Source organism: Ambystoma mexicanum, chromosome 7q, assembly GCF_040938575.1.
Source record: "Ambystoma mexicanum isolate Mex_15411 chromosome 7q, UKY_AmexF1_1, whole genome shotgun sequence".
Lineage (NCBI taxonomy): Eukaryota > Metazoa > Chordata > Amphibia > Caudata > Ambystomatidae > Ambystoma > Ambystoma mexicanum.
The window spans coordinates 850620590-850644077 of NC_090941.1; the positions used below are offsets into that span (position 1 = coordinate 850620590).

Genomic DNA, 23488 nt, shown 5'->3' on the forward strand with positions numbered 1-23488 from the left:
GGTGACCTGGTGTAGCGGGAGATAGCTGCCAGATGTACCTGGATGGAGGCGTGCGCCAGTCAGTCCTTGGCCAAGGATAGCAAGTACGGCAGGATCTGTGAGGCAGTGACCCTCAAAGGGGTAATCTTCTGTGACAGGCACCACATATTGAAAACGCTTCCACTTGTGACCCTAGCACTTCAAGGTCGACAACACCCTGCCTTTGGCAAGGACCTCCCTGCAGTCCGCTGGCAACTCATATCCTTCAAACTCTAGGGCTGCAGGAGCCAAGCCCCCAGGTTCAGCGATCCTGGGCCATGATGCAGGATTGCGCCTCCTTCTATGGTGAGAAGATCCAGAACCACTGGCAGCTTGACCAGAGGCGACGCTGACAGGCTGAGAAGGTCTGGGTACCAAATCTTCCTCAGCCATGCCGGGACGCTGAATATCATCCTGTCCGAGTGTGTTGATGACTCACAGCAGGAGAGGAAACTGAGGAAACGCCTACAGAAATAGCCCTTTCCACAGGAAGAACGACACCCCCACCCCACCTCCCAGGCTCCTCGGTTGGTGGAATCTGCTGGCAAAGCTTTGGCATTTGGAGTTTGCCGCCGTCGCCTCTGGCATTTGAAGTTCGCCGCCGTCACAAATAGATCGAACTGGGTCCTGCCCCACTTGACGAAGATGCGGTCCACCTGGTCCTGCCGAAGTTCCCACTCGTGGCAGGAGTGCAATTCCGTGCTCAGGGAGTCTGCAATGGTTTTCTTGACTCTGAGGGATGTGGAGCTTCTGACGGGGAACCAGAGGGATACATGGGCACCTGCGTTACAACTCCAAGGTGTACCCCTGGGCGAAAGCATCCAGCACCCATCTGTCGGTGGTGATCTTCTTCCACCCACTGACTAACCTCGTCAGCTGGCCTCCCACTGGGGTGCACTATTTGATTTTGATAAATGTGTACCGTGCGCCAAACAGACTTAACTGTATATGGGCGCAGATGGGGAAAAAAGCCTCAAGATGAGGGACTAAGCAGCACGTGTACATATGCTAATCCTAAAATGAGCAAATCTATTTGAACAATTAGGTTTTAAGATCCTTCCTAAACCAGAACAGTGACTGGCGGGATCTAATCTCTGCAGGAGGCTGTTCCATAGTTTAGGTCCGAACACTCTAAATCTCCCATCACCTCTGGAGACATTTGGAATATTCAGCAGAAACTTCTCTTCTGAGCGTAATGCGCTAACACGGTGATATCGATGAACTTTGGCAGTAAGACACTCTGGAGCGAGTCCACTAACACATTTGTAAAATAGACAGGCCGCTTTAAATTTAATTAAACAAAATCCCTTTTACCCAACCGCCCCCACCAGTCTCACCGCGCCTTTTTGGGCCTTGTGCAATGTATATATCTGCTTGGCGGGTATGCCTCCCAACCAACTGTTGCAGTAGTCGAGGTGAAGTGGGAGCCAGACGTCTTGGCTGGTTCAGGCCCGTTTCGGCACCGGAGCACTTCCTTGTGGGCAACAGCGACACTGACCTCCGCTACCGTAGGCCCGGGAGTGACCTCTGTAGGCTTCCTGTGTGGAGGAATTTGGGAGGTTGTTTGTATGATAAAAACCTTTGTATGATCTGCTCGATTTCCACCTGGAGGAGCGAAAAGATGACAACCTATGCTGTGAAGAGTGCGAAGGTAACAGGAAAACTCCGCATCAGTCTTTAGGGCTTGGAGGGATTCGTCAACCACCTTTCCAAACAGATTTTCCCAGTCGAAAGGCATGTCCAGCATCTTCACCTGAACGTCCTGCCGAAAATGTGTGCCTTCATCCAGCCCTGCCGACGAAGGAAGATGGTTTCCCATCTGCTGGAAAACCTTGTCGGCGATGTCCACTGCCACCATAATGGCATGGTCCGATGCCACCTCCCCTTACTGAAAGAGGGCGAGAGCTTCCATATTGTTGTCAGGGAGGAATTCCAGGATCAGTCCCAACTTTTACCAAAACTACCAGTCGTATCGGGCCAAAATGGCCAGCCCGTTGGCCGCCTTGATCGTGGATGCCGCTCTGTAAATTACTCTTTCCCATGGAGCCCATCTTCTTCCCCTCGCTGTCTGGGGGAACTGATGATGAAGGCGGGTTATCCAAAGTTTCCTTGCTGCAGCTGACACTAACGAGTCCGGCGATGGTTGTGACCTCAAGCACTTGGGTGCGGAGTCTGGCACCCTATATTTCTTCTCCAGCCTATCTAGCTTAGTAGGAGCCATGCATGGGTTCTTCATGAGGGCTAGGCCTTCCTCCCAAATGTCGTCCAGGAAGGGCACCGCCATGATTGTCTACCTCTTGGACTCTCGCCGCTGATGCAACAAGCCTCTTTCCTCGCTTCCTCCGGCACCAGCTGGAACAGCTCGGAGGCCCTGGAAATCAGAGTGGGATGATCCCACCTCGTCTGGTGGAGAAACTCTATAGTAGGGGCGTCCAGGTGCAGTGATTCATCGTCCGCCATGATGAAATCCTCATCTTCGTCGCTTCCCATGGCCGTTGTGTCCGTACCAGTGTCCGCTGGTGGAGTCCGGGCCCGACATAGTGGAAGAAGCTGATGGAGGCATCGGATGATGCTTTCTCTTTATACGTGGAGGCCGGTCAGGGGTCTGCAGCACCACAGGTGCTGGGGGCAACCTCTGCTGGATATCCATTACCAGGGTGTGGAGAGTGATAGGATGTCCGTGGATATGTCCTGTGGTAGTGAAGGGAACAATGGATCACTAGGCCCTGCACCGCCGCCGTTGTCCTCGTGGACTGTATGGACAGACACTTGGTCGTCCGTGGATGAGATGTCCATCGGTCGAACATCAACCAGGGAGGGCTGTTTTGGGGCTTCCTCACCCACCGCCCATTTTTCCTCCATGAGGGTTCTGGACTAGGGTTTGGGCAGTGCTTCTCCCTCTCCCCCACCACTCCGCCCCTCTAGGGGTGCCTGCAGCTTTCACTGCTGCTGTGTCATGCCCTGGAGGTAGTGATCCCGTTTGGGCCGTAGGAGCCACCCTCGTAGGGTCGGCACCTTCCGCCGCCGCAGTCACAGTTAGTGTCGCTGGAGCGGCCGACGAGGCCTTTGGCTGCGTTGGTTGAGCCTGCTTGGGCTGTGAGGCCTTCTCTTCCTCCGGCCTAGGCTTATCTGATTTCTCCCGTAACTTGGCTGGGGTGGACGACTTCCTCTTTGAGGAAAACCTCCATGGCAGGCTGGCTACAGAGGGTGAAGTCTATATTGATTGTGGCCTATCCAACCCGGAGGAATCGCACTTGCAGTTCTTGGCCTTATCTTGTACCCCCATGAATGGAGCGACCGCAAAAGGAGTTAGACCTCTACCCAGAGGGCGACCGCTCTTCGGACCGGCCGTTCCTGGCGAGGAGTATCTGTTCTGAGAGTACGGGGCAGAGGTCTTGTTCGAGCTGAGCCACGCCGCCAGCCTACGATGCCTGTCTTTCGCACTCTACCTCCTTGTGGTCCGGGTGTAGGCAGCAGTAAAGACATTGTAGAGGTTTGTCCTCTACAAAGACGTTCATTAGCCCACTTTTGGTGCAGGGCCTGAAGAGGGTCCTTCCCTCCTTTTTCTCCTCCATCATGGTCGAAGGGTGCAAAGTAGGCCCAAGGCAGCCTTCCACAAACTTCAACGAATCTTCGCCCTTGAGGAGTGCAAAACTTCAACGACAACGGGTCCCTGTTGCAGGCCGATGCAGAAAGAGCACACTGGCTCCTGTGAAAACAAATCAAACTTTTCATCGAAACAACTTGGAAAAAACTGACAAATAACTCAGACAGCAACTCGAGAACTCCCAACACTGAACCGTGCGGTACAAGATCTGAAGATGGCTGCCAGAGGCAGGGGCTTGGGGAGAGGACTGTCATTGGATGGGGGCAGTATGACCCAGATTACAGCAATTGGTTTAGAGGAGAACTACAGTTTTAGAGTGAAAGTGAAACTTTATTTTACTGAGGATTCCCAGGCTGACGGGGAATATTCATGAGCATGTGAATCCATGTCAGAACCCATGCTAGAGAAGAAGGAATACGTGGGAGGACAATCCAATTGAATTGTAGTTCAGTTACTGATATTGCACAATCTACTTTTCTTCGTTCTCTGTAAATAAATAACTCCATTTTAGGCATCAAATCTTAGATGCCCTTCCACTCATCCAATCAACCACCCTTCCAAACCAACATTCTAAATATTCCTGCTCTCCACCTCTTTCACATATAGTTCCATCTTCCTTTCACCAATGCGGACTTAAATATAGGTACAATCACTAACTACTCTCTCCCCTTCCTCTCTTGCTACCAATTCGGATTAGAAAATGGTGTCCATTCCTCACTTTGTTTGCAACTAAACTCGTCTTTTATCCCCCATGGACAACTGCTGCTCTTGTCAACCTGTTTACAGTACAGTTAGAAACCCATCAGGCTCCTCTTTCAGTGTGTTCCACTGCTACCCTATTTTCCTCATTTCAAGATCATGTGCCTTTTTGCTTTCCATCTTCTCCTCAGTTTGATCCTCGTTTGTCTACTAATCCACTATGATATCCATTTTCAGAACTGGCTCCCAAGCGCATGTCTGCCCTTGGGTTTGCTAGGCAATTCACAAATAATTCATCAACTCTTCAAAGCTCTCAGCAAGTGATGGCAGGTAAATAAGTGGAAAATTCAAGCTACGGTTAAATGCATCAGAACGCATAGCAACACAATATGCTTACCAGAGCAAGATGAAGACTCCTTTTGCACAGGCAGCTGCCCAATTTCTTTTTTGGACATGGCAGCAGATGTACATTTCGTAGATGGTCTGTCCTTCATTTTTATTTCTTCAAGTCTTCTAGTAGACTGCTGAATGAAATGTTTTTTCTTTTTTAAAAATGCCTCTTGTAAATTGGCCTGAGAGGCTGTGAGATCAAGATGCATTTCTGGAAGAAAACAGTTTCGGAAAATGTAATGGCTTTATGTTAAGTCAATATCTGTGCAAGCAACATGAATATGTTTTTTACAAAAAGACTAATGACATTTCACTGGAAGAAAAAAATCTTTAATGCCACAATTTACTTATCTGCTATCAATGAAAATGGAGGGATCATTGATCCAGTCTGCGTTGCACTGATTTCAGTTTTTGCCTTTTCCTGCGTGCAACCCTTCCATGGAACACAGCAACCTCACATTTAGTCCATAAAACCCCATGGCAGCTGCCTCAGCCAACCCAGATGCTTAGGAAATAACGTTTATTTGCTGGTATAACCACTGTGTTCCAATCTTGAATAGATGCTGCACTTCCCTCCCTTGTCACTCAACTCTTTCCACCCACCCAAGTCACTGTAAAAAATAAATTTAAAAAAAAAAAAGGAAATGCTAAAAATGTACCTGCAGCTTGGAGCTCACAACAGGTCGATTACAACCCCACCAGTAAAAGAGAAAAGGGGTTAATTTCCAAGTGCCATTTTCTTGCTTCCGTCGCACCCTCGATTGCTCGCGGAAGCTTCAGTTCCATGAATGAACAGTTGAGCATCATTTTATCCAAGGACAACTTTTTTTGTTTAAAATATTAGCACCCCCCAAACGTTGTACACTTTGGTTGATGGCTGGACTGGCTGCTACTGCCCTGAGGAATGGCTCTGGCTGTTCTTAGGTAGGTACCTCAGACTGGTGGGCTGTTAATATTTGGAACAGCCCTGTCCCTCGGGTATGACTACCTATGTAAGACAGCACAGCCAATTCAGCACGCTCTGCAGAGATCTGCGCATGATGTGCCGGGTTCAAGTTTAAATCCTAGCAAGATTGTCTCAGGCTGATGCAATGAGGAATAACTATAAATAACTACAAATAAAAATAGCTTTGCAGAGTGCTTTGCAAGAACATTACACATAACAGATGAGTCCTACTTGTGACCTAGAGGATACAGAAACGTTTTATCAATATGCTTACAATTAAACTTGGTTTGGCAAACTAGATCACAACCATAGACTTACTACGATTAAGAGTACAAAACACCCAAAGAAATGGCAAAAAGTGCAACAGTACAAACAAAGAACCTTTTCAATTAATTCTTAGTGAAAGGTAATTATTTGAGAGTCAGGAAGGGCTTTTCTGGGAATACCTAAAATGGGTGCCCATATGAACAGATCGGTTTGGGAGTCCAGGGCGACTTGACAATCATGGGAGACGGGGCACTGACCCACCACTCATTATGGAGGAGGAAAGCAAGCCAGCCCAGTGAAAACACAGTGAACCAGAGAGCAGCTGAGGGAGGGCTCCTGGGCTAGCTGTATCAGTGTAGGGAAACATTGCTTCTCTTGGCATACAACATCCCGGCCATGCATGCTCAAAGGGCCACGCAGGGCCAGGGGTGTTTTGATTCCCCAGCCTTGTATTGCTGAAGTATGGCAGGGTCGATATGTTCGCAGTGGGCACTCCAGTGCTTCCCTGTGTATTAACGGTGGCCTTGAGTATGCCGATCGGTGTGCTCAAGCTTCCCCAGGTATGTCAGTAACAAGGTAAGGGGGGGGCATGCTGTATGTAGGTATGCGTGTGTGCGTACATTCATACATGCATGTGAGGGTAGCATGACATGTTTGTGCAATTCACATCTGCACTCACACAAACACGTCATTGTAGTGTATGGGTGCTCATGTGAGTGAAAGAGCACTGAAGAGTGTATGAATGCGTTTGTGCGCAGGCCAAGAGCGCAAGCGAGACTCAGATTGGTGGGGTTAGAGGAGGCCTACAATGGTGGTGCAGCCAGGCAGTATGTATGTGTCTAATTAAAAGGGGCATATCATTTTAACTGGCATTATGGGGAAAACTAACAGGAATGTTCTTACACAGGGAATCTGGCCTATATTGGCATCACCAGGATGGAAATGCTTTTAACTTCTTCATTATTGGCATTCTGGGGAATGCAAACCTGAGTATGGTTTTACGTGGGGGATACTGGCATTTATGGGCACAGTCAGCATGGAACTATTCTTTAGAATGGGCAAATACCATCATATATTGTAGGAAAGGGTATCGTTAAAAAGCATTCTCCTGTACACTGGTGTCACCTTGCATCTATTGGATTTTATACAATTTTACAAAACCAACTGTAAACTATATGGCTTTTTGCCCAATTATTCACAAAGTCAGCTATAAAGTGCTAGATTTGAACACCTAATTTTACAATATTTCTCTGGTGAGAATCCCAAAAAACTCCAGTTGGTTGGTTTGGGATCCCTTTGCGACAGTCACTCACGCACATTCATGCGAAATGTGTCGGCCCCTCCAATTAAAAAATAATCACCAACAGCCACTGTTAGGAGTGATCCAATAGAAAATAAAGTAAGCAAGCACTGTTTATATAGGTTTACAATACAAATGTGAATCACCATGGACCTCCTAACAGAACACGTCACGATCAGAAGTAAAAAGTTACCTGCAAATTGCTGAGATAAAGAATATGTGGGAGGACTGATAACATCCTGTTTCGAGGAGTCGGGCACAGTCATAACTTGATTGCCTGCTTCGGGTAGTAAAAACTCATTTTCATTTGGCTGTTAGGAAAAAGAAACTGTGTTAAGGGGTGAGAATTTAAATGTATGCATTAAAGTAACTATTTAAACCGGGCATCCATTGTTCAACTTTCCTTTTCAATCATGTGCAACGTTTCAACGAAATAATCCAAGAAAGGTCACTTTTGGTACAGGGAGATGATTCAACCAATATTTTCTAACTTGTGTCCAAACACATGGTTGGGAAATATTTTCTTTTTGTTGCTTTCCCTCCATCATCAATGGGATGCCCCAACTTTTTGTGATAGTATGAAACCTGTTGACTTTTGGAGTCAAGTACAGCCTTTTTACAGCACTTTGCCAACTCATCTGCTTTGGGGGCATTGATCAGACCCTACAACTATCTGCAGGAGAACCATGTTCTTCATAGTAAAATTCCCTACACACACACCCTTTATGTGGAGTGCGGTAGGGACACTTTGTCCGTTTAACTTTGTTATAGGTAACTTTGTGGTTACTTGAATGGGTTGTATACGAATTGATCGAACTACAATTGTTCGAATTACAATTGACCTATTGACCTTTGCACAATTGACCGAATTGTGAAGGTCAATTGTTACATATATGTGGGGGGGAAATATACATATATATGGTCAATTGACCGAAAGTCGAGGGTCCGAATTGACCTTTGCACAATTAGGTAATTCGAACAATTGTGTTCGAACAATTTGGGTAATACCCTTGAATGATGTGTCCAAGACGAGCAGGTGGCGGCGGTGGATTGTACAATTTTTTTGTTTTTCATTTTCTTGTGCACATTTTTCCTTTCCTGCTTAATGCTATTTAGAATACCACATACTGTAAAATGGCTGTGCCACTAAATGTTCACCTGTATTTTAGCCATCTTGCAGTTTGGCATTCTTCCTGGCCTCATACAGTAGGATTTTCCATATATGGCAACCCTTTCCTAGGGAACACTTTCCTGGGCAAAACAGCGGTAATGTGTTTGTGGGGCTGGGACTGTCTGGTCAGCCATCATTGCTTTCTTTAACGGTCTCAGCAAAGCCCTGCTACTCTGATCTCCAGGAGGCCTTCATCGGTGGTTCGACCCCATGGCTGGTGGGAACTCAACCCCTGCTTGAGGCTCTTGCCCTTAAAAACCTTTGAAAGTGTCCTGGAACATTCTTGTGGGCTGACCGGCTTCTTCATGGGAGTTAGGAAATATTTTCTTTTTGCTGCTTTCCTCCCCATAGAACTCTTTGGGACACTTTTTTGCTTTGTTTTGTCTCCGGACCTGACTATTTGGAGGTAAGTGAAGCCCTTCTGCTTTACTTCCCTTGTCTTCTTGCTCATTCTTGTGGGCAAACTGATCAGTCGATAACAGTATCAGTACTGAGAGACTGTCTCTCTTAGTGAATTTCTCGTGCTGTTAGAATTGCATACATCGTGCAGTGGGGTTGAAATATTTTTTATCCTTAGAACTTTTTTTTTAGTGGCTAGGATGAGCTGGTGGCAGTGAATATTTTACTACTGTATTTTATACGTTTTACTCACGCACATTTGCATTTACCAAAAGGACTACTAAAAAGGTGGCTAGCACCCTAAGAATTTGCTTGTCCATTGGCCATTTTGTTCTTTGGTCTTCATCCTGCCCTCTCGGGGCTGGAATTGACACAAATGGAAAGCCCATTCCCAGGAAAAGCTGCTGCTTTACCGGGCAAAGAGGTGGATTGTGTGTGAGCCTGATTGTGGGCGCTGGAACCATTTGGTCCCAGTACGCATCTTGGTGCATGAATATCTGTTGCTGGGTATATGTTGTGGAGAGTGGTTATCCATGGTTGGATAGCCACTGTCATTTTGAATTTTGCAGATCCTTACAATTGGTGGAACTGGGTGAGCATCCAGTCCAGATCTTTGTTAAAAGGACTCCTCCTGCAGCCACTCTTCGGATTGCTATAGCCAAGTCCTCTATGAGGTAGAGCAGCCGCTGACCAGAGGACAGCCCCCTTAGTCGACAAATAAGAACACCAGTGCAGTCCTGGGAAAGCACTCATCCTTGTTGGTGCTTTGGCCCCTGGATTGGTGGGAACAACTAGTCTCTATCCCTGCTTGAGTCTCTACCTCTGAGGGTCTGTGCCTTCTGAGCCTTTGGAAGTTTCCCTGGACCAACCGGTGGACTGACCAGCTATCTCCTGGGGTACCTTGCTGAAAGCAGATGCCCTTCCGAGTGCATCCTTGGAACTTGAAGTATCTTCAACTTGTAAAACAAGACACGTGCTTCTACATTTTCATCCTTCTTGCATCAATGGAAGCCGTGCAGGACCAGCTCCTCTGTTCATACCTGGAAGATCACCTGTCACCGCCTGATCATGGTGACTCATGTTGCAATCAGTCTTCACATCCTAGAGGTGTCCTGAGATCGCCTGCTCCGCAGAAGTCTTAATCTTTACTTGTTTGGTTGTTCAGGGGGAAGGTGTCTAGAACAGACCTTCGAGCACCGCGACCGACACTAAATCCTGCGTCCAAAAGCGATACTGTGCACCCACATTCCACTCGGGCATCACCGACCGGACCAAGCACAGAATGGATTCTGAAACCTCAACAGTGGTCTATGGAGAAATACGAATCCGGGTCGGGTGGGAGGGCGGGGTGGCGGGGGGCAGGGTTAAGTTTGACTTGCCGGTTTCTTTCCCCCTGTTCTCCATATGGCTATACAGGCGTAAAGAAGTCTCCCAAAATCACTCTTTCCCGACTTTGGTCGGTGGAGAACTGGACCAGGATCCCTTCTTAGGCTTATCCTAGTGTCTGGGAATTAATGAGTTTACTTACCTTGAAGACTTTGGGCAACCCCAATGGTTATGATTCAAATCTCCAAGTACACCTATCTGAAAAGTATAGCTTTGGAACCAATGGCTTTAAACACAAGGCCACAAACCATCTTTGAGTTGGGGTTAGGGACACTATTCTGTAGTTACTCTAAAATATCTTTACTGAAATTCATGCTGGCTATTGAATCATATGCTTTGTTTCTTCTTCTAAGGGTGAATGTATATATCTGTTTTATAGTAAGTGTGTGACAATATTCGCCTAGAGATTTTACTTGCTTTGTGTGCATTTTAAAGGCCCACTACATCATTATATAGGTTTCTACTTACCTGTCTAACTGGAATCATTTGTGTTCCCTGTGGACTCACTAGACCACTCATTGCCCTCTTGAGGCTAAGCCTTGATGCTCTTTAACTTACCTCAACTGTGCTTGGCTATTCTCAGTGTCTTCCTGTTCGCCATTATAGGTTGGCCTCACAAAACCCACCCCAGGATTGATTTTGGAAATCCTTCTCAACATTGGGCTACCTTGCTGCATCAGTCATTGAGCCTTGAGACTCTGTAAATCCTCTGCTTGTGAAACAAGAAGCCTCCTCCTGCAGTTGTAGCTCTCCATCACAAAGAAGGGTTTTTCAGGACAAGTTCCTTCGTTTCAGCCACGAGAGTCTATTTCTGACATTTCTCCAATGTGGCCATTGCTGATCGACGACTGCATGCATGCATGCATGCATGCATGCTGGAGTGGTGGTCCTTTCGTCAGCCAAGCAGTGTGTCCAGTATCCATAATGAATCCATCGCGAAATATGGAACCTTCGAATAGCCAGACCCAAAACCCAATGCTGAAGGTGACCTTTGCACCGAGACCCCTGGACCTCCCTAAATGGAGCAAAGCCACAAGATGAGGGGGCCCTGTGATTTCAGAAATGTCTACAGTGATTCCTGAGTGAATCCGAGTACAGGGGGTGAGTAAGTATACCCACTTCGGCCCCCTACCTCGGAGGGGTTAAATGGCGTGAAGTCCTCACCCTACCTCTACCTTGCCTGACCGTGAACGGTGGAGTTGTGGTCAAGGATCCTCCCCAACGCTGCTCTTAAGATGGTTGGAGTGGAAGAGGGTCTGCTAAGAACTTGTCTTCAAATGTTTCTGAACCTTGAGACTTAACGTCTTGCTGGCTTTGCTAAGACTCGTTTAGCTTCTTAAAAAGGTTCCTAGCCTTATAAAGAGACACGTGTTGGCACCTGTGACTTAAGGTGCTCTGTTTTCTAGCTAGAGAAAGGACTTGCGGTGTAGTACCATAGTTTTTTTTTTACACTTTTTATTTGCATTTTTCTTAAACAAGCAGGCATAAACAAGTCAACATTCCAACATTAATATACCCCCCACACCCCCCGGGTCGTTCTTCGGGGCCAGTTCCCCTGGGACCTCATGTTATCTCAGCTTTCCCATCCCGTCCCACCTTCTCTCTCGCTTGCAGTAGCCAGCCTCTCGTATCAGTCCCCTCGAGGGTCAACTCTAGCCCTGTCACATCCTTAGTTTCCTTCCCCTACCCTCCACATCCTCATGGTGGTTTCAGGTCATTGGATGTTTCTAAATCATTCAGTAGTTGGCTCAAGTCTGCTGTTACCCAGTCTCCCTCCACCTCAGCGCCCGCTCTCTGTAGTATACCCATTTCAGCTATTCCGCATCTACGGGTGTGTCTGCCACAGCGTTCTCGTCAGTCCCTGTGAGCATTTCCACGAAATGGCCATACGGCGTTTGGCTAAAATCAATAGGAATTGTGCCACCTTATTTCGTGCTTTATGCCCCCCCACCCCCCAGAAGGATCCCTCAGACACATTCTCGGGTAGCATTCCAGTTTAATCCACAGCAACTCATTCACCCCCTTGATAACCTTGTCCCAGTATGTTGCTATAGTTCCACATTCCGATATGTGCCAAAATCCCACCGGGCCCCTATCGCATCTAGGGCACTCATCCGTCAATGTTGTGTTCATGGCCAGTAGTCTTATTGGGGTCATATATGTCCTGTATAAGATGTAAACTGGACCAGTTGAAATCGGGCATTCCGTGACACCTTTTGGACCAGTTCCCATATTTGTACCCACTCTTTCTCCGATAGCTGGTGCCCCATTTCCCCCTTCCATTCCCCTCTAGGGTCCTCCTCTTGTAGGGCCTTGTAAATGAGCGAGACCCTCGCGTACCGTAGGTTTTAAGGTTTTATATGGCATTTCTAGCTTCTTTATTTTTCACATATTAGGTCTCTAACTGATGTTCATTTACCGGATTCTTTTATTCACTTGGTTTGCAATCCTACAGTATTCTGAAACCGATCGAACTATATTGTAAAGTGTTGCTGCTCTTATCAGAGCATATCAAAGTAAATGTGTATATAGTAATAGTGACTGTTGAAGTGCGCTACTAACCTGGTGTTTTTCATTGCTAAGCGTTTGTCTAAGGGCTAAATAAATAACTATTATTATACATTCTGTCCAACTTATATTAATGATTCTGTGTGTGGTCAACTGCACCCTTCACCACTCTCACACTACCTAGGTCTAAGCTTTGCTGGTTAGTCACACTACCCAAATAGAGTTTGGTTTGGCTAGACAAAGTTGCATGTCAGAATCTGTCCACAAAGGGGATTCGGAAAATCATCTCAACACATCTGGTCCAATATCATCATTTTTAAAATATACAGAGACCCCCCCCCCACTTGCAAATGTGCTGCATTTTGGTTTGGTTTGCATTTCAAAATGGTTTAAAGTAGTCTGTCATCTCTATTGTCATTTCTTCCACAAATGCTGTTAGCCAAATGTATTTCAAATAAATACTTTAATCGGCAAATTCAAGACTGAGGTGGGAAAAATGTAAGGTAAACTAATATCCTCAATATAATACTACAGCCAAAGTAAAATAATCACTCCCTGTAGTTTAAGTTTAAAAAACATGCTTTACCTTAAACTACTTCATATACTAGTCAGTATGCTCATCCATCGATAAAAACCTAATTCTAATTGATTTTATGTTATTATACTTTTATATTGCACCAAATCGCCACCCTAGTAGTATCAGGGCAAGCATGTTTGTCCAGGGGGTGACATACTGTGACCCAATCATTATTATGCTGGAAAAAAAGATTACAAGCCTGGGGAAGGGAGGGAGGGAGAGAGGGGTGCAGCAGGGAGGAATGTTTTGTGATAGCATGGATGTATGTCCGTGCTGTGAGGTGGACCATGGTTCTGCAAAAGGGAGGATGCAGGTATGTCCTAAAGTGTTGCAATAATTGGGTTATCTTTCCAAGGCAGATTGAGAGGATTGTAAGTTAGTAAACAATGTAATTGTTAATGCTCAAGCGTCTTGAAAGCATGCTCTGGCAATCCTGGAAGTTTGGTGGCTTATTTGCCATGGCACCTCTCCGCGTTGTACCCCAGGTCAAACTCCAGAATGTTAATTCGGTGACTGCAAACTTTGATCCAGGAGTGGAAATGTCTAGAATAGACTGTCTAATGGTGAATTATGTTATAAGGGAATGAGTGGTGAATTTCTGGCACAGTACAATTGGAAAAGCCTGGCATTTTTATGCCCCAAAAGTTATTAACTGCATGCCACCACACCAAAAAAGGAGCGTTGAGCAAGTTAAGTAAAGCAAAAAGACTTTACCTCCAAAAGCCAGGACACAGTTAAAGCCATAGCAATAAGGTGTAGTGTATATTGAGGTCAGTGGAAGGAAAGATCCAAAAAGAAAAACCTTGGCCAACACGACCAAAGATCAGCAGTGAGGGATCACACCCAACCACAGTGGAGAAAATGTGCTCAAAAGAAGACTTGCGGGTAATAGAAACGGTGAACCGGCAGCGTGGTCACCTGAAAAACCATAACATTCTGCATGGGTTGCATACAAAAAATGCTTATTTGACGGGTTTGCAACTCCCTGAAAAACAAGCGAAATCCCATCCCTACGTTTTGTTACAAAATGTATATACTGCACCGAATCACCACCACAACGGCTGTATCTGTGCACCCAGGCTTGTACTTTACTGCAAAATGTTGAAGAACATTAGTATTGTTTTTGGCTCAGCAGTGGTCATGGTTTTAAGTGTTCCACAATGCCAGGGTGTCATCAGCCTGGGTATGTTAAACCCATGACGAATACATGAGGGGAAAAGCCCTTTTGTTACCCTAGCTCTGAATTTCCAACTGTTATATACAGGGACTCCGGACAGAACTATGGGTACTTTTAAATAACAGTGGGTTTTGAAACATGGCTCCTCCAAGTAAAGCACTTGATCAGTCTTCAAGGAAGTTCTTTCCTGGGTGACGAATCATGAGCATTTGTCCTTTCTCTCCCAGGGGGAGCAACCCCTTATGAGGTAAGGGAGGTGAGCCCGCTCCGCAAGACCCTCCCTAGGGGTCTGGCCAAGTGGGACCTCACTGGGAGTGACTTCCCCTTAGGGAACAAGGACTACCATTCCCAAAGTTAACTCCCTATGAAGGACACAGTCTTCATCCCGGGAGTATGGCTCAGCCGCAACATGCTCGCCTTGGAAGCAAAATGACACGAAGCAACACAGGTTCGATATTCGGGACCGCGCTTGGAAACCGCTGGGTAGTAAGCGCGTTATACATACGCAACTAAGACCTACTCCTGTAACAGCGCCTCGATGCCCCCGGGCTGTGTGAGCGCTTTAAAAATGCAAATAAAAATAAAATACATGGGACTGCCTTCCATTAAAAACACTGTCTTTCTGTCTGGCTATAGGAAATGTTGCATCCTGCACGCGGTATAAAGGAAAAAGGAATACTCCTTTAAGAAGAATCTCGTATGAAAGGAGGAGTAGACAACAGAGGGAGAGAGAATGGTGCGCAGAGGAAACTCCCTGATGTCAGAACGCCATGAAGAGGCGCAGAAGAGTTGAACCGCGGAGCTGCAAGAAGCCAAGAATACCAAGCACAAAAGCAGGTGGCCCAGAGAAGCAGACAACAGCGAAGCAGTTATCAGGAATGAGTATGAGGAACCGTCCAACGTGGTTACCACAGAAGTACTGTGGTGGGTCAGACGCCGTCTAACGCCAAAACCTGGACGACAGGCAGTGTTGACAGCTCCCATCCGCCGTTCACTGAACGCGGCCAGCTGCAGAGAGACGCCAAGACTGGGACCCGCGTGAAGCTGGAAAGGAAGAAGCGACAAAGCAACCCAACGTACCTAAGTGAGTGCCAAGCCCTGCAAGGTCACCAAAAGCAAACAAAGGTATATGGGTGATCAGCAGAAGAGGGAGCCCGCTGGGGCAATATGAGAGAAAGAAGAGATTATGATTGCGATAAGGGTGTTAACTGAGTATTAAGCCAATATAAACTGAGGTCTGAGGAAATATTCGAGAAACTGAAGAATAAGAATGATTGTGCATTGTTAGAGAGGTTGAGATAAATATCCCTGGTAAAAAAGGGAGACAACCACAGAGAATATTTCTGTGAGACGATTGTTAACAAGTGGGGAAACCACTTGGTGACAAGCTGTGGAAAGTGTTAGTAAAAAGAACTGAGGAAATCAATAGAGGGAGCAAACCACAAGAGATAATTCCAAAAGAGAGATAATTGTTGAGGAGTGGGAAGACCACTTAATGAGAAAGTTTCAAATGTGTTAAGAGTGCAGAGTGAGCCAACAAAGGAGAGAACGAGTGGATATAAAAGACACCAAGAGTGGGGAACTCTCAACCCTGATAAAACAAGGAAATCTAAAATAAAAGGAAATGGTCTAAGAGAGTATCTCAAAGAGAACAAGGACAAGTGCCATTGTCAGGAAGACAAGATCTTTGAACAATTGGGAGGAGGTTCAAGAGCTCATGAATAAAACCTTAGAAAGGTATCAGAAGAAATTCCCATAAGGAACTGAGTTTCTAAAAGAGTCATTTGCATGTTGAAGATTCGTGTAGAGCACTAAAACCCTGAGAGAAAGCCTAAAGCCAAATGGCTAAGGGGAGACAACCACAACAGAAACCTTCTTTAGGCCACTTTTAGTTGTTACTTTTAGTGGTATGGCCAGGTAGATTTGGGTTTGGGCTGAGGACATTGAGTTTGGACTTTATGACGACAGATGAGTACGTTTAGTTAGGTAGTGAATTCCCCTATAGTGATAGGCCTTTTTCCTTATTATTTAAATAAAAGAAAATCAGAATGTCCACTGTGTGTCCGACACACCAAACCTGCTAGAAGCTTTATGGGATGGTTCTAGTCGTGTGTGAGGCAGGACTCCTCTTAGGCTCTTCTGACAATGAATCTGCATATTCTAGACCTGCGCATCCTTCTCGACCTGGACTGCAGATCTTGGGCCCAAACAAGGGGGTGGAGTCTGCTCACCAGGTTCCATTTGTTTGTCTATGCCCAGCATTATGGCCCATTCATTGAGTGCCACTCCTGTGTATTTTTTATTTCGGTACTTTGGGGAGTGCTACCTGCCACCTTATGGCTGTTTCAAAGAACTTCAAACATTATACAATATACCTAACTGTACTCTAAAGCAATTGTTTTGGCTTATAGGTAGCGTCAATAGCCCAAACTAAGAAGTTGGTTTGGCCGGGTAGGGAAAATAAAAAAATAAAAGCGCACCCAAGCGGTAGCAGGGTAGCCTGTCTCACACGTAGTAATGGCAATCGTACATTGAGCGGCAGGTCAGGTGCAGAAAGCCTTCCATTTTAGCATTCACAAGAACCCTATTTTCTCTGTAACTTTAACAGAATGACCTTTGAAAGAGGATTTTTGATATGACGTAAGGAATTCAGAAGGAGCACTTTTTGTCTGCACTCTTCAATTCCCAGAGTAAACCTCAGTCCTCAGACCCTCTAAACATAGCTTAGTGACTCTGCTCGCCATACCAGAGGTCCCACTAGTGGGAGTCTCTGCCTTTCACACATCAGGCTCACTCCCTTTGTTAGCGGGCAATGTGGCTTCGCAGGTGGGCTGGAGTTATCTAACCCGCACGGCACAATATAGGGGAAAAAGCGAGTGGAGGGCATCCGCCCACTTTTTTCAAAGGGAAGACAGAGCTACCTTGGGTGTTTTTGAGATCGAGAGTCCAAAAAAAGGTAGTGTGCTCCCTGGAATTGAGTGGAGTCTGTCAGTAGTATTCGGCTCTACAATGCTGAAGATGGGATTTAAACCCTGGTCTTCATGTTCCCAGGCCCAATACTTTCAAATGTCTCACAGCGAGCGCCTGCAATACCACGAATATTTTGAAGCAGCAATTAGTATAAAACTGTTTGCATCTGCATACGATTTGCAGTACCTCTAAGCAGCCCATGGACATTTCATGTCACCATTTGCAGTACCTCTAAGAAGGCCATTGGATATTTCATGTAACTAGTCACAATCATAGGTTTGAGAGAACACTTCCAGTTTCCTGATACAGCCAAATTCCTATTTTTTGGCATTCTAGAGTTACCGTCATTTATTTTTTCTATGCCATACCTTTGGTGGCCAGGCGGACTCGAAGTGCCCCTGCCATTGCAACGCTTTTCCCTTCACTTAAGATATATGGTCCAGGATAGCCCATAATGCGCCCGATTCAAGGGGTGCCTCTCAGGCAACCCTTTTTTTGCCCTACGATAATTATATTACCCTACATTGGTTTTAGGGAGTATGTTGGTGGCAGCTGTAATTTCATTCCGACTTCACCAGCCGCCACTAGCAGCCTGGTATTGTCGTATAATCTCTCAACTATCGACCGTCATGCAACCTTGGTCGACCTGCGCTTATTGTTGTAAATTCCTCTATATGCCTGTAACATTTGCTCAAGGTTTGGCACCCAGTTACCTCAGGGTTCAGCGCGGTACAAATAAACTAAACCAAACCAGGGGTGCAAGCCATTTTGTGGCACTGGCAGCCCAAAATACATTTCTCATATCCATTTAAGTTCTGCTCTCTGCCATTGTATAGCTTTCTTTGTTCAGGGCCATTCTGAGGTAGGCCTAAAATAGCTGTTCTGATCACTCAGGCCCTTTATGAGCTCAGATCCATCTCCATTTTGGTTCCAACTAGTTTAGAACCGTTAAACTCCCTGGGCTCTCCCTTTCCCATCCTGTGGAATGGTCATGGCTCCGTGTTAGTCCTGATGGTCAACCAGAATGGTTGGCTACCTAAGTCCGGCCTCTCTAGCCCCCACTAGTAATTAGTGGGTTAGCTGGCCCTTTCTCAAATGGTACTTAAGGCTTTTTTCAAGCCCCTGATCATAATCCATTTTGTAAAAGTGGAAAATTGTATGCACTTGACCCACCAGTACATACATGCTAATGTTGGCGCTCCACTGCACGCATTTACCACTTTAAATAAAATGAGACTGACAGAAATATTTATATACTGAGTGAGAGCGTGCTTTATTTAAAAGCAGAAATTTACTTAAACTGAGCCATAGAAATGTATTTAGCCCACCTGAGATTTCACGGAGTACTAACATTCATATTTGTAGGGTGTCATGATTTTTTGGGGCATGCAGTCCCCACCTAATTTTAAGCAATGCATATCACTCTAAGCCACACGCCCTTGTTAAAGTAGCCTCCCAATTTCACATCCATTGAATTTTTCTGTTTTACCTTAGAGAACCAATTATAAATTGTATAGCGTTTTATTACCAATTTATCTTAAAAATGTTGCTGAAAAAGGCACCATTTTATTTTTAAAATCTTCCCGGGGGTCCGGGATCCACTTAAAATCTCCCTACATTAGTTAGGGCTCCCATGCTATGCTCTGTGGGTTCAGCTAACGTGTGGGAGATGTTAATACCAGTCTCCTAAAAATACTCACCTGCCGCAAGCGACCTTGAAACCTTTACAATGACTGTGCCCTCCTGGACCCACCCGACACCAAAAGCTGCCACTGACATTAATTATAATGTTACTAGCTTCACACCGTGGCAGCTGGTACATTTAGGTGCCAGGGGCATGGCAGGCCACTCCCTGTTCTTTCTATGCTAGGTGAAAGATGTAATTTTATTATTTTGCTTTTAAGTACTCACATCTTTCAGCTAGTGCAGCAAACTTTCATCAGGCAGCATTGAATACGCTTAACACAGGCCAACCTCTGAGAATGTAGCAGGACTCACGGGGGACGGGGGGAGGGGGGGCCAGGGGGGGAGTGGGGAGCAGAGGGCGCTCATTTTGTGTTATGCCATTTGCACAGATTAAGTTGAATTGTAGCCTTGTGCTGGTCTGGCAATAACACGGTCATGACGAGATCATCTAAATCTGCTCCTGCTCTTTTCCTTTTAACATGCGTTTTGCCTATATTTCACTTCTGGCTGCCGTTTAATCTCTTGGCCCTCAACTGCTACATCCGACTCTTATTTTATCATTTTACAAACTTCACACACAGCACTCTGTGCATCTGCCCGACATCCTGCGCTCGCATTCAGGACATTTCCCGAAAGACACAGGCTCTGCGGCACTGCTCGGCTCCACCTCATGCAGGTATTACGGCATCAGGGGGCTTCCCCTGCTTACGCAGTCTGCTCCCTCTCTGGACTTCGCTACCTCTCGGCCAATGCTGTTCCACCTTAGTCTCCATCATATGGAGGTCTCTCCTTAAATAGATCTTTTCTGGTTTGCAGATGTTGATTTCAGTTTTAGCTCTTGCCCAATCTCTGGCTTCCATAGTGTTCTGCGTATATGTTAGTCCCATATATGCCACCATGGGAAATGGCTTAGGGAGTTCCTCGAAGGAACATTAGTCCTTGTCCCAAAATGGGGAGTGTCTCCCGGTGTTGTCAAACTTGCATCAACACTTAGGGAGGGTGTTGCAGAGCAGGCTCACCTTCCTAGTCTCAGAAGGGGCTCCCCCTTGGGTGGAAGGGGCGTATTCCCTCGATTCGTCACAGCCAACAGAACAGGGTGAATGCCAGACGGCAAAAGGGGCGCAGGGAGGTGTCCCACTGATGTGGCACAGATTGATACAAAGGGATATATGAGGAATTAGATTGTGCAACTAGCCTCTGGATGAGCTCTCTCTAAAGGGAGTACAAGGTCGGAATAGGCAGGAATACACAAAACCTAATCTAAAAGAAGTATTTACAGTAATAGATTAGGTACCACATTGGCTTATCACCAAAGGTCACTCCGCGTTCACACCTTTAGAGGCAGGTCAAAGAATGGATGCTCAGTAAAATTCCACAACCTCAATGAGGAAACTCCTGAAAGAGACCAAGAAGCATACGAGTGGTCAATCTCGGTCTAACACTTCAAATGGTAGGCTGTTGAGTACGGCACCGGTGTGTAATTCAGATTTCACCCTTTGATGGCAATATGTTTCCAGTCAGTGGTTATTAGCCCGATAGCTAATATAATAGAAAGATAATATATAATGGAGTTGCGACTGTCGTGTACATTGAGAGACTTCCTATTAAAATATTACAAAAAGATAGAGTAATAGTCACTTTGAAAATGCGTTTGAGATATTGCCATACCTGCATCCAAAACGCATTCATACACAATAAAAAATGTGCTTAAATGAACCAATCTGTGCACGACATGACCAACCGTTTCCATGATCTGTTGCATTTGACTGGGATAGCATCAAAGGACTGATATAAGCTCTGTGCGTGAAGAAAAATACAGTTTGAGAAATAGTGGCAGAGGCTGAAAAGGATTGAACCTTTTTCCATATAGAGGACCAGATATCAGCATCTGTATATCACAATTTATTTCCCAATGTTCCTCCAAGGACCATTTGACTCCTAGATTTCGGTTATTGAATACTAATCTACAGAAGTTAAATGCTCTGCTGTTTGGGATAGATACAAGATAATACAATCTATATTCATCTGGACTAAGAATGTTTTCTGTAGAAGAACATAAGTTATCAATACAAGCATTTATCACAGGATTATACTGAATGTGGCCAGAGGTTGACATTGAAAGTATAAGCTTGAACTCATTGTATATAGTTAGGTGAATACATTTTGAATATTTAAAAGGGATTACGATTAAAAATATAATACAGATACGTCAGCTAAAATGGGTACACAAACTCTTTTTTCGACAGATAGCCAAACAGAATGGTCGATATGATGTAGTTACCAATTTTGGACTTGCTTCCAAATGAGTGCCTTTTGTTGAAGCGATAATCAAGAAATGTAACACCACCCTTATTTTAACTATTCTTCAATTTGGTTAGAGTAATTCTTTTCATCTTTTTTTACCACATAAAAAATGTAATCGAATCATATTAATTGACCTAAAATAAATATTGGTAATGGAACATTTGAAAATGAAACAATATAACAGGCAATGGCATAATTGTAATCAATTCTAACTGTCCCAACCACGTTAGAAACATTGAAGACCATGTAGCAAGCAATTTGTTAAGTCTAGTAAATAGCGTATTAGTATTAATTGCGACCGTTGTTTTAAGGGACAATGAAACCTAGATCCCCAAGTAAATCATTGAATTTTGGCACCATTTCAATGCAAAAATAATCCATTCATGTTTAACGTTGAGATCATTAGGTGACAACATTTCGGATTAATCTTTATTTCATTTATAACCAGAAATGGAGGAAAATGCTTTCAGTATTTAAAATAATTTTGGGAGAGCATTACTTGGATTGTTCATGAATATTAAAATGTCATCTACATAAACAGCAAATGTAATCTCCAACTTTCCAAATTGAATACCTGGAATCCCTACTTCACATCTAATGAGTTCTAGTAGCGGCTCAAGTGATAAAAAAAGAATGGGAGATAGGACAACCTTGTCTCGTGCCTTGTGTTAGTGAGAACATAGATGAGCAAGACCCAGGGTCTCAGTATAATGTAAATGACACAAATGTGACCACATCCATGCCAATGCAAGGCTTCACACACATACCTCCATTCGACTCTTTGAAAGCTTTTTCAGCATCAAGAGCTAATGCTGCATAACAAACTTTAGGTTATTTTATACCATTAATGACATGGAATAGGTCACAGAAATGTCTCGTATTATAGTACCTGACCCTACCATTTACAAACCCAATTTGATCCGATTGAATGAATTCAGGAGGATATGGCCATAGTAATAAGGGATATTGCTCTATAATTCTTCGGTAAGTCACTTTACTTGTCAGTTTTGGGAAATAAAATTAATAATGCTTCAGCAAATGTACCAGATGATTCATCTGCTGAAGAGAAATAGGAAAACAATGATTCCAACCTGGGTACAAGATTATCAGCAAAATGAGCAAAAAAGTCTAAGGAAAGGCCACCACGGCCCGGTGCTTTACCTTTGTGAAGGTCTTTAACTGCTATATAAATGCCATTGATATGTATGGGGGTTTCAAAGCAACTAAATCTATTGGGGAGTAGGATTTCCTACCAACTGTCTGAAAGCAAGACTTGCGAGTCATATCTGAATGAGTAGTGTGATTCATAGAATTTCTCAAATACCTCCAAAATGTTTTTGTCTGAAGTTACCAGAGTACAGTGTTCATTTTGAATAGATGCAATATTTGATCTCTTTTTTTTTAGACGAGCACCAAGTGATTTACCTAATTAGAAGTTTGATATATTTTAGATTTGTATTTTAACATGACCCCCCACATGCTTGTTCAGATACTGTTTTATTAATTAGACTTCTGTTTGACAATATACTTCAAAATATATGCTCTCACAGGTTCTTAGTTTTATTTATTGTTCGCTTGTTAGGTGAATATATAGGAAGTAAATACTGTTTCAAAGTGCCAACAGGGCCACAGGGAGGGGACAATTTTACATGCATAAAAACATTAAATACAGTGGGGGGACAAATTTACTATGCCTTGTGTGTTAAGAACATGCAAGCACAGAAGGGAGAGGGAATGGGATAGGTGCTCGGGTGTTCGTGGGTAAGCAAAAGGTTAAGTGTAATGGAAGTTAAGTGTGAGCCTCAAAGGGTGGAGGGTGAGCCAAGGGAAGTGCTGAGGATAGACAGAAGCTCAGGCGATTTGGTATGGGAGGTTATGGCCCTGAGGATGCATAAGGGCCCCGAACAACAAACAAGCAACAGTGAGATTAGGAGAGGAGAGAGGGAGGGAGGGGAGGGGAGGGGAGGGAAGGAGGAGGTATAGAGGAAGGTCTTGAGGATCTTCTGGAATTTAAGAAAGTTCTGCTCAAGACGATGAGGGAGGGGGAGGCTGTTACAAAGAAGGGAGCTAGCTGAGGAAAGCG

The 23488-nt window shown here is 44.9% G+C and overlaps 1 protein-coding gene across 4 annotated transcripts in view; it reads right to left on the bottom strand.

Annotated features, from left to right (window-relative positions):
• CEP295 (centrosomal protein 295) overlaps positions 1–23488 on the bottom strand; it is a 721329-nt gene that overhangs the window by 82634 nt on the left and 615207 nt on the right. For all 4 annotated transcript variants that reach the window (XM_069639287.1, XM_069639289.1, XM_069639288.1 and 1 more), the window contains 2 exons: positions 7421–7538; positions 4722–4925 (listed from right to left, as the gene is read on the bottom strand). In XM_069639287.1, the coding sequence (XP_069495388.1) occupies positions 4722–4925; positions 7421–7538 (322 nt within the window). The remainder of the gene's footprint in view (positions 1–4721; positions 4926–7420; positions 7539–23488) is intronic.